This window comes from Falco naumanni, chromosome 8, assembly GCF_017639655.2.
Source record: "Falco naumanni isolate bFalNau1 chromosome 8, bFalNau1.pat, whole genome shotgun sequence".
Lineage (NCBI taxonomy): Eukaryota > Metazoa > Chordata > Aves > Falconiformes > Falconidae > Falco > Falco naumanni.
Window position 1 is genome coordinate 65,090,576 of NC_054061.1, and position 12,407 is coordinate 65,102,982.

The window sequence follows — 12,407 nt, forward strand, 5'->3', positions numbered from 1 at the left end:
GAAAAGGTGTCCCGCTAACGGCGGCCAGCTGAGCCCACCGCCGGCCGTCCCTCCCTCACCGCCGAAGCCGGCCCCTCGGTTCTGCCGAGGGTGCGCACACGCACCGGTCCCGCGGTCTGGGAGCAGCGGCAGCGCCCCGCGCAGCGGGCATCGAGCCGCGTGCAGGCGGCGGCGGGCGGCGTTCGGCCTCCGCAGCGACGGGGAGCAGCGGCGCAGACCGCGCGCACCGACCGCGCGCCGCGGCGGGGGCAGGGCCGCACCTCGGGGGAGGCAGCCGGCGGCCAGCGAGGGCCCGGCCCGCCGGGGCCCGCCGCGGGCGCTGCAGAGGGGGTCCCCGCGCGGGGGGCGCCGGGGCGGACGCTGCCCCGGGCCGGCCGTACCTGCGTCGTCAGCAATGTGGCTCAGCACCGCCTCGTCGGGGACGAACTTTACCTCCAGGGCGCCGCTGACCTTCCCCTCCGGCTGGCTCATGGCGGGCGGCCCGCCAGCGCCCGCGGCTCCCTCACGGATCACACACCGCCAGGGGGCGCTGCCGCTGGCGCGCGCGCACGAACTGACGGAACCGCCCGCCTCCTCACCGCGCCGCCCCCGCGTACCCGGGCCCGAGCCTCGGGCTCCTACAGCCCCACCCCGCGAGCCGCGGGCTCCCGGGCACCCTCTGCGCCAGCGCGGGGCGGCAGCGGGGTCACGCGCCGGAGGCGAGCATCTCCGTCGCCCTCCCCGATGGCGAGCGGGAGAAGGAGGTGACGACGACGACGCGGAGCCTTGAGTGACGTGTACCCCCGCCAATCCGCGACCCTGTTTTCTGCCCCACCGCCCGAAGCGGGAGCGGCGAGGGGGCGGGACTTCCGCTGCCAGTGAGGCGCGCCCACGCCGGGAGGGCGCCCGCGGTTGCCGTGGCGACACTAGGCCGCCGCGAGCACCGCGCCGGAGCCGCCCGCCCCGCCCCGCCCCTCGCGCTACCCCCGCCTCCCGCCCACGCACCCCGACGCTGCGCCGCGCCTTGCACGCCCCATCGGCGTAAGGCAGCGTGTAAAACAAACCCCAAAACCAAACTCGGCGATTTGCTTTTCTGTTTAGAAACAGCACAATATTTATTTAACATCTTTATATATTTATATTCTTTCTTCTGCATTGCAGATTGTGTCGAGTTTTATACATCTCTATTTACAACGATTTAAAATAATCATCTTTCATCTCTGGCAGGTATTTACAGAGTCAATAGTAACTACATTTCACATTTCAACAAGTCAACAGCGTTAACCAGCTCGGCAAGACGGTCCAGCTAATGGCTTACATGCACCAGTAACGCCACCTCCAGCACCTGCCGCCTCCGCCCCCGGGGCGGACCCCCCCCCACGGCAGCGCGCGGGCCGCCGCCCCTTACCCCCCCCCCCGCCGGCCCCCGCGGCGGGCCGCTCGCCGCCGGCGCTCCTCCGGCGGCAGGGGTAACGGCACACAATGCTGGCGCAGTGAAAATCCTCAGAAACCTTAGTTCAGAGAAACAAACCTGGTATGACAGAAAAAAGTAAGAAAATAATCTCTCGACCGTCGCGGAGTGTTTCTTTTTGCTAATAAAACTGACGGCATATCCTGTATTCTTACAAGGACGAAAACTGATCAAAAAATTCATTGTAAAGTACAGGAACCACAAATTTTAAAAAATGCAGCATGGGGTACCTCAATTTAGTTGTTGGGGTTTGTTGTGGGTTTTTTTTTAATAGCAAATAAAAGCTACCATAGTAAATCTAGGATGTTTTAAGAGCATCTGATTTTATAATTAAAAACCTTTATTAGCTTTTTCCTGGAATCTTCAATACGGAAGCAATACTAAATGACTCCATTTTATTCAATCATGCGGTACTTTTCCCATAAATAACCAGCTAGCAATAGCTATCCCAGAAGTGTTCACTATCTGCAAGAAACCTGTAAGAAGTCTTGTTTCAAAGTAACGGTTGAACACTGACACACAGACACAGAGACACCCCAGGTACAAGGAATCTATTAACACTTCAACAAGGTGGGTTTATCCTGAGTGATCATTAACTCACATCTACTTGTATACGTGAAGCCACAAAGTTTTTACTACTTGCATTTCTCATAACCTAGTAACACAAAAGTCTAGCACAACGATAACAAAGCCCGAACAGAAAGAACAGCGTCAATAGCCAGTACTTCTGTCACTCCTGAGTCCTCCTCATTTTACAACAGACAGTAAATGGTTGCTTCATTCACACTGCTTGTCCTGTTTCGTGATCAGTTCGGGGGAGGATGAAGACACACACAGGCAGGATCCCATCTGTATGGAAGTCTCCATGACAAAGCACCACAGAGTCACTTTACTAGGGGGATACTCCTGAACAGAAGTCTCCCCTGAACATTTCACGCTCTAAACCCAAAAACCTGTGTGAACTCTAAACCCCGTTTTAATGAGTGATTGATTTATCGTCAGAAAGCAAAGACACTCCACTCTAAATTGCTTACATCTCACTGACTGTAAAACACTGGGAGCTCACAACCAAGGAACTGGTTAATACAACTTGATCTCATCGTTTTGCTCATCATGCACAAGCTAAAATATAGGACAAGGTTTTACTGTACAGACACAAAGTTTTACTATACATCTGTTCCCATCAACAGCTCCTCACAGGAATAGCTTAATAATCCTTTGTGAAAGGAGGGATAATTTATGGACCCATTTTAAATTCATTTGGTCCCTCAGATGCTACCTTTGGCAAAATCTGATGAACACATTGAAAAAAACCCAACACCTACCCCCCCCTCACCAAAAAAAACCCAAAAAGCCCATCAACCAAAGAAACATGGGGGGGGCAGCCTAGAGGAAAACTAATAAAAGAATGGAAGCAAAAATTGTTATTTTTTTTTTCCCCACTAAATCTCAAATGCAGACAAATGGGTCACATTTTTACTAAATCTATTTCTGGAAGCTGTAAGGTATCCTTAAGACTTCTACAGCTTGCTTCTGAACTTTTAAAAGTCACAGTCCTTGACACTTGCCAAAATTACTAGGCAAGTTTATCTGAAATGGCCAGCTGTTTTGTTTTGAAACCTTGTTCCAAGATTTGTTTTATTTTAAATAAAATTTTGTAATGACTATGTGGAAGTCCTCAAACGTATTGGTCCTGCAAAATCCACTTATTACTTGTTTTCCGGAACCACTGACAAACCAAGTCTCGCTCACAGCTCTCCATCGTCCTTCCACCACTGCGTCAGAGGCAGGTGAGGTTTTGGCTCTTCAGCTGGTCATGACATGCAAATTTTGACACACTGATACATGTATTCACCAACACAAACACCCATGTCATGATCTGTTACCCTGAATGACCTATATAGAAAAGCTTTCCACAGCAAAGTTTATCCAAGTGCCAGTGGGAAAACAAACTAAAAAAAAAAAAATCACGAGAGATTAAGGCCCATATGCTAGAAACAAACGGCATTTAAAATACTGGAGAAAATATAAAATATTGAACAATTTGATGTAACCAAGAATGCAATGCAAGTACAGAGGATCTGGCTTCTTTGCTTACCACGCTTGGAACTGAGTGATATTTTTCAAATTTAGTCCTGCAATTACTGCAAACAAAAAATTTAAATAAAAAAGGGGCATGTTTACTTTTCTGATGCAAACTATTCCTAGGCTATAAATGGTTTTTACAAATGAGACCTAGCTAATGGCTTTAATGCTATATAATATTAAACACGCCAAGGTAGCAGTATCTTTGGCAATGAGAACTGCAGAATTTAAGGATGATATTATTAGATTTACTAATATCAGAAACATCTTTTTCCTTTTGTGTGCAGTACGTACATTTCATTCAAACATATTCCATTATATTTTCCACACCTCCTCCAGGATTATGAGTACAATACCTCATCTGCCTCCAGGATTATGAGTACAATACCTTATCTGTACTGCTTGATTTTTATGATTTTACTCAAAAGGTTACTTCTTGGTTCTCACTTGGTCTTCAACTTAATTTTGTAAGCCAAGATAAACAAAAATTTCTGGTTTGTGACTGAAGTTACAATGCTGAACACTTAAGAGAGAGCCACTGGTTCATCATAAAATAGGACAAGTTCAAACTCTCAGGTTAAAATACAGCCATAGCATAGAATTATCTATTCAAAAATTAATTTTCCAAAATATAATTCTCTGAACATGTTATACATTAAATATTGAGGAAAATTTCCCTGGAGTGAAAATTTTTCACAAATACTAATAATCTTCATTAAAGGAGTAAAACAAACTACATTCTATCTGGAGATGAAAAGGGGTTAGAGTTGGGGTCATCTTACTACAGAGTATCTTTACCACCACCAAGATGCAGGTTTCTCCTTTAATCTTGAAAAATATGTTCATATTTACATACAGTATACACACAGTTGAGGCAATTGATTGTCAACACGTGACAAATGTACCTACCCACACACAAGTAAACCTCACATGGTGAGAAAAAACCCTGTCCCAGTAAACTCCAGTATTCATAAGTAGTGCAAATAAATACTTCATCAGAAAACTATTTTCTTCTCACTATTTTGATGTTAAAACAGATACATTTAAATTACGTTAAAGCTAGCAGGAGTATGTTGGAAATGTTGTATTTAAGACCAACACACTTGCAAACTACAAATATCAGATCTAATGCTTACTGGCTGCAACATCATGTTCAGCATCACAGAACGAAGTATGCTGTTAAAGTTTTCCGAATTCACATCAGAAAGGGTGTTCAAAGAAATCTGCATTTAGAACAGACAGCTGACATACAAAGTCTCCAAATGAAAAGTAAAAGGATAATACAGCAATTTAAACTTCCATCTTGCAACACTCATTTAAATAGATATTTTTACTTCATGACTTTGCTGCCTGCAGGATGAAAAACTGGCTCACTGATCAACCAAAAGGCTGCCCACAATAAACCCCTGAAAAGGATAATCAAGTTGCAGTTAGCAATTCCAACATTTCCTATTTCTTAAAATTATAAAGCCCAACAAAACAGAGTTGCAAAATGGCAGCATATTGTGACGTGGTAAAAATTGTATCAAGGAATAATTCATTTATCCCTACTTAAATGTATATATATACACACACATCAAAACACAGTACCCACAGTTCCTCACCTAAGAATTACATGAATGTGCATGCATGTGCACATACACAGGAAAAAAACCATAGTGTTTGTGCCTTTCGACCTTCTATTACAATGCTGCAGTTGCACTGAAATACTGCAGAAATCTAAATCTAGCGCCTCATGTCAAGTACCAAATGTTCTAAAACAAGACACAGCAGAGTGAATTCAGGATAAAGAGATTTTAAGTCTAAATATTTGTCACAGGTGTCAGAAAATTTAAGTACGTTTTGCACTTTGTTTAGTACTTAGCATAAATCAACAGAAAGCCTGCAGATTATTCCCTCAACCCACATCCCAGACACTTTTTAATTTTATTTCTGCCACCATACTTTGAAGTGTAATGAACTTTAGTGTACAGAATTTTGCTACAATCTTAATGCACCTTGGCATAGTCTGAGACACATCTAGAAGCACTGATGATAAGACACGATACACAGCACTGGCAAAGCCTGTTACTACAGCTGGTTTGCAGATATTTACGGTGACTCATTTTGTAAGATAGATGTTGAACAGTACTTGTCTGAAAAAATGACAAAACAAGCTCCCACAACCAAAACATTGCACTAAAAAAGTAATTGAGAAGTTAGAGATGTACCACATCCGCACATAGCAAAAACTCTCCCCCCCCGCCCCCCCCCGGGTATGAAATCAAACTCTTTAAAAAGCCTTATATGTGGTAGGTATATATACACAAGAACCAACCAAAATACAATGGATGAAACAGTAACAAAAGGCACATCATCAAAATGAGAACTGTAAAAATATCTTTAAAAGGTAGTCTGAAGTTTTAACCAATTTGAATTTATGCACATACATTTTACTTCCCTATCTGAAGTCACTGAACTGTCTCACTTTCCTGAAACAGTTTAATAGTGCGGGACCCCACAGATAAGAGTGTTTAAAAATAACAAACACAAAAAAAAATTTAAAAAAATTAGATTACATAAAAAGGGGCTTAAAATCTGGCCTGATACCAATTTAAGTATCCTAAAACTTCTGAAGCAATGCTTACAAAGGCAAACATAGAAAGTAGAGAACCTTGCTAATGAAGAACTCTACTTTTTAAAATACTATAATAAAGTCATTCTTAGCTGACACTCCTGACCTTTTCTTTCCCAAAGATTTAAGCAAATTATTTGGTCCTTTTCAATCTACAGTGACAGCTCTTTAACAGAATTTCCTTTGTGATGTCTCTACAAAATATAAACTTTGTACTTCCAGCCACTACTTACCAATTGTCTCCACTAGCAAAACTTTAAAAAATAGAGTCCGGTCATATACAGCTTTTGACATTTTTACAGAAAATGTCTTTTAGCTTAATCTCAACTTTGCCGTAGTTCCATCTGCGTGTAACTGATGGTCCTTAAAAGATTAAATTCAGTTTAGAAACTGTATGGTTTTCTTTCCGATGATGATTCCATTTACTCTTCAATCGAATATCTGCATCAGTCCAGATACCACTTAATTCACTTCATGGATGTAAGATACAAAGACTAGACTACTAAAGTGACTCGTCAAACCACAAAAAACCCCCTTCAAATATTTCAATGAATTTTAACATAACTTTGGGAAAAAAGTTCTATTTGAAATAAAGAGATTCAAACCACCAGCTACCAGCTATGCAACACCATGTCATTGTCCTGAATTTCTTAAAGACTATCATTCAAAGATAGCCTGCTATTTATAACTGCTTATGTTTATCCTTCACAGTGACAATGAAACCAAAGTGCCCACATAAAAATTGTAACTCTTTCCTGTGCGTTTACAATCTGTAAACATCCAGGATATCATATAGGACTTAAGCACAGAGGATGAACTTTCCCGTTTTCCCTCTAACAATCCAAAAAGAGAGAGAGGGAGAGAGAGATGGAGAGAAAACGACATTTCCTTGCATAACCAGAAATGTGCCTCTAAGCAGTGTTCTTTAGCATCAGTACCAGTCAGTGGCCATACACCAGTCATACACATTCAAGGCTTGGCTCAATGCCACAAATTCTGAGTTTTCTAGAGTAGGGCCAATCCACTAAAATAAAAACTTAAAAAACCCTCAATGGATTATATATATCAAGGCAATGAAGTGTGATCCTTCATGGAACAAGGACTGTCAGTACCCCTTTGCACAAACCATGCTTCTAGAAAAGCATCTCACATTGAAGCTTCAGTCTTTCTAATAAACTATTGTTGCTTTCCCCAAGACAGCCCCTTAAGAGTATGGTCTGTCTGGGCTGCAGGATTCTCCAAACGACTCCATGACTGAATTCAGGGATACTGAGAAAGCAGCGAGAGGGGTGGCGGTGTCCAACAGCCATGATACCATATAGAAAGCAGCCTGAGAAATACTCTACCTGAATACACCTTTCAATTCAGTGATCAGCACCTCACAAGAACAACAATAGAAGAGGAGCAGAGCTAGCATTAGTTCCTGGGAAAGTAGTGCTTTCCTCCCACTTACAAACCAAATTGCTTTAACAGCAGTGTGTGATCTAAATTTTAGTCTATGTCCAGAATGACCCTGTGTCCTGGAGAGGAAGACATGTAACATTATGTATGGCTACAACACCATTAGAAGTGCATTGTAACCTACATTATCCACTTAGAATCCTCTCTCTGAGGGGAAAACCCCAACTTGTTAATATGCATGTCTTGGTTGCTGAACATCACAAGATTCTGGGATGAGAGACTGGGGGCAGGCAAAAAAAACCAACTACTCTCATATTTTAACAAAAAAAAAAAAAAAAGTGCTGTAGGCAGCCAGGAGCAGCAACAACAATCCCCTCCCCAGAACTGATTGCACAAACTCAGAGAGGTCCAAAGTCACACTAGAATCTCTGAGGCACTCCTGGTTCTGAGAAAGAAAAGTCATGATCCAGTAGTCTTGCAGTACTGTACACTAAGAAAACAAACCCGTTTCTATTTCTTAACAAAGCCAAAGCATCTTCTCATAGGGATCACGTTCACCATTTCCGCCGGTGTCTCCAGTCTCACAGTGTTGAAATGGGACTGATCAGCCTACGATGGATTGCACATCACCCAAGGAGAAAGGAAGGCATGGAAAAAGGCATACAGTACATTATATACTGCTTCACAACCATGTTTACGGGGGGGGGGGGGGCGGTGCGGGAAGGATGAAGGTGAGGGAAGAATTATTGCTGTTTCAGTAATACAATATGATAGCCAAACCAAATCAAACAAGATCACAACAGTCAGTATTTTCACACTGCGGGAAGATGGCTCATGTTTTGCCTAAGGATGAACTTGCCTGGGGATTAAGGGGAAAGAAGGAGTCCCAAGGAAGGAAGTCAAAGTTACACCTGGGAAATCAGCTGCATATTGAAACTTGGAGATCGAGACTGTTTGGTTAGGGGAGCTCCTGGGGGAAGGAGATCTTTACCTTCCCCAGCTTGGCCTAGTCGGTCCTCCTGTAGGCTGATAGTTGAAAACCGATTGGTGTTGCCAGCTGCTAGATTGGTGACAGACTCTGAACCTGCTCCAACACTGGAGCCTGTCTGACTGCCATTCACATAGTCAAACGATTTACTGGAGGAAGCACTGGCGGTCCTGATCAGGCTCAGACTGTTGGCTTTTGACACCGCCTGCCCAGCAGGCAAGCTGAGGTGTTTCTTAGTAGGTGTCATCTCAATTATGTCTGCACCAAGGTCAGTGGATTGGTGCACGTACTGCTTCCGAGCTACTGAATCGCGAGGGCTCTCATTAGATTTTGCTGTACAAGAGGTTTCTTTATCCTTAGCAGAACGCCCACTTGCCGTTTTCCTTAAGCTGCTCTTCTGGGACACAGATGGTAGAGGTTTGGTCCCAATTGGCTGGCTGCTGAGGGAAGCTCCTGATGAAAATCCTTCATCAGCATCATTAAGGGTCACAGATTCCTCTCTTCCATTTATACCTTCAGTATCTATTAAGAAACAACCAAAAAAAACCCCAAACCAATCAGAACACACAGTAAGCATTCCAGCTGCATGAAGATGATGTGCACAGAATCTTAAACCTCGTTTGCCAATCCACCCGGTTTCCACTTGCTTAAAAACTTCTGATTCTCAGCCAATGATCTTCCCATCATATTTAACACAATAATGGAATCTAACAATAAGTACTCCCTGAGCTTGATTTGCCTTTCTTCTACATAACTTTTATCAGCCAGAATATCTCCCAAACTTTGTCTATAAACAAGAAAAATTAGGCCCCATTTGGTTAATTTGTTTCAATTCTGTTGGCAGGTACTGGTGCCCATTCTCCTCCTACACGTGGGTTTTCAGAAAAAGTTAAGGAAAAAAAAAAAAAAAAAAAAGGCTTTCAGACTATTTTTATCCTATTTTGAGGCAAGACCTAAGCATGTTCAGGATCTCTTCCAATCAGAGTAAGTTCCAGCAAGTGCTTGGTAAGCTTCAGAATTAGGCTACTTCCTAGGCCAGCAATCACAACACTGCAACAAGAGAGAAAAAAGGCTTCTGTTGTGTGTAGCTGGCACTTCAAACAATGTGACTGTATTTTCTGTTGCAGATTAACCTAATTCCTAGATCTCTCTCCTCCAGAGCTCAATCCTCCCTGCATTTCCAGCAATCCTATCCAGGTACCTCCACCATATTTCCTTTTATCTCAGCATCTAGATTTTTCAGAGAAAAAAACCCAACCATTTCATGAAGAGAAATTTAACCTCTGAAACACTTCATGTTGTAGAAGAGGCACTGTGGTTTTGACTTGGAATCTCAAATAGAAAAAAACCTGACAAACTGCTTTCTTAAATCCTTGTTTTCAGGCCTATAATATGGTTAGGGTTGTAACAGACTTTTTTCTTCTTCTTCTTTTTTTTTTTTAATCTTTCTCCAGTACTTTTTCTAAGCTCTAGGTACTCAAAAAAAGTTATCATTTTAGTAGAAAACTGAACAGCATTCAAATTTCAATGGAGCTTGAGTTTTTGCTCCATATATCTAATTTCAGTGGGAAAAGGCCATAAAGTTTAACAACGCTACCAAAAAAGGAGACATTCAGGCTGTAAGAATTTTATTTTTCTTTGTAAGAGCTGTGGATTATTTGCTGGATAAAAGCTGATTATTTGAGAGAAATCTGCAAAGCCTGTGGGTCTGTCCCAGCTAAAGCCACTGTACTGCTCCACCGGCAGTTCGTTCAACCCAGCTTTCCACCAACCAAACATGTTTAAATCTCTTGTGGAATGGGAAAAAAGTGGTGGCAAGGATCTAAGAGATTCTAACATTTGAGCGGAAGCTCATCCTTTCATGCCGATTGTTAGCAGAGCACTAAGGAACATATTACATCATGACAAGCAGAACAAACACAAAGCTTTCAGTGTTGCCACCTCTGTGTAGCAGGAATATAGCCTGATCCAACTTCATGTTTCTGAAGCGTAAAGCAAAAAGAAAAAATTACAGGGAGTTTTTATTGTTCTGTTTTAAGCTTACTACTTCTTTTCAGGACAGGCCTTGGAATTATCATTACTGTGTATCAGCCTACAAAGGATGTTTAGCCATCTCCAAATCAAAACCACTCTCAGGCCCCTCTCAGATCAATGCAATGTGAGATTATTCTGTATTTTTGTATTGTTCTTTTTGACTCATCAGTCTCCCTGAAGCAGAAAGGTAATATAGTTCACATCACTGCACTTCCCTGGTAAAGGCTGTAGCCTTAGAAAAAGAAGCTTCCTAGGTTTCAAGGAAGGGCTATTATTAAAATCAGAGTGTGTTACTTGCTTTAACTTCCTGTAACCGTATTTGAAATACATACACTTTCCCTCTCTTCTGCCCACCCCGTTTGGTCAATGTAGGCCTTCCATCTTCTCATTGGGACATAAGTGTATTTCCTCACACTAGACAGCCATACATTTTATTCACAACCCACCACATCTCCATTCCCTCCGCCCCCAACCTTCCCACACACAATCAAAGATGCTAATAAAAACATGACGTAACTGGAACATACTGAAAAGCAAGAGCACTTTTTCAATAAACCAACATTTATGTTTCTTTATATAATCATGCAAAGCTGGATGAAAGCGTGTTTGGTTACAAGCAGCAATAGCAGCAGCTGAAGTCCCCTCTCAAGGCCTTCTTAATTCAAACAAAAGATGTGTCTTGCAAGTATGTCTCTCCAGACAATACTGCTAAGCTTTTTATTATTACAAGAACATTAGTTGTCTTCAAAGTTTATGTTAAAACGCTGCGGAGTAATAGGATGCTAAAACAGATATTCCTATTCAGGGACAGCGAAGCAAGAGAGTCATGCTGAAAAAGTGCCATTTTATCCACAGAATTTAATGGCAAGACTGAGAGGGGTTGCTGCAAGCTTTTGGATGCTGCAACTATACAGAGGCCTAAGCAGCTCAGCAGTGCTCAAAAATTAAGAAGATAGAGAAGACAACATGCAAGAGAATTTCTGTTTAGTCAGACCTATATACCTATAGGAGTTCTCAGTGGGACTGGTTTCAGCAAACATTCTTTTCCCAACACACATTCTTCCTCCTCTAAAAACTGCCCTCAGAAACAAAAAATATTCGAGTCCTTACATATTCTGTTTTGGGGGAAAACCAGAATGAAGTCATAAAGCTTTCTCCCTGTAATAGACCAGTAACACAATTAAAAAAGAAAACTAAAACTAGAAACCTACTCCTCCCAAGCACTCTTCTACTGTAAGGTCAGAAGTGAAAGAGACAGCGCAACCTGACAGAAACCGTACAACTGCACTACAGCGTGTGTTCAGGACTCTCACTGTTCCTTGTCAGCGTAAGTCTGTCCCCAAGTAATTATTTATGCCTGTACATGATTAATCCAGTAGACATGGATACAGGATTCTCCACTGACACAAAATGGCGCACATAACCACAGCTGCTACCACCCAAGTGGAAATCTTTGTAAAGCATTACTGAGTCATGCTTGAAATGTCTTTTTCTACTTATTGGCTCAAAACACCGATCTGAAGAAAGAGGTTTATACCACTTTTTAAAGTTACTTTTATTCTGTTTATCCTTCCCATACTTGAAGGTTGAAAAGTCACTAGAAATGATCAGTCTCTCATAGTATTTGATATCAAAAATATATTTGTGAGAGAGAATTTGCTAGCTGAAACTTTCTGTGAAATCAGCATCAGTAAAGTAATAGACCACTATGCATACACACGCAACTCTATACTGATAATCAAGCCAAACTCCATTCCTTGGTCTTCTCTCAGATGCTGCCAACTGGCAGAATTCAGTTTGCCCAAGCATGTAATTATATATTGCTAATGTTACAG

The 12,407-nt window shown here is 42.4% G+C and overlaps 1 protein-coding gene across 10 annotated transcripts in view; it reads right to left on the reverse strand.

Moving 5' to 3' along the window:
• The window catches only part of FAM126B (family with sequence similarity 126 member B), a 73,688-nt gene that overhangs the window by 15,888 nt on the left and 45,393 nt on the right, over window positions 1-12,407 (reverse strand). For 2 of the 10 annotated variants that reach the window (XM_040602721.1, XM_040602719.1), the window contains one exon: window positions 1,987-9,060. The exons of 6 other annotated variants lie outside the window; for them this stretch is intronic. In XM_040602721.1, coding sequence (XP_040458655.1) covers window positions 8,456-9,060 — 605 coding nt within the window. In that variant the 3' untranslated portion in view covers window positions 1,987-8,455. Of the gene's footprint in view, window positions 1-380; window positions 713-1,986; window positions 9,061-12,407 lie in introns of those variants that run through there. 2 more of the 10 variants (XR_005829218.1, XM_040602720.1) reach the window with 2 other exon arrangements.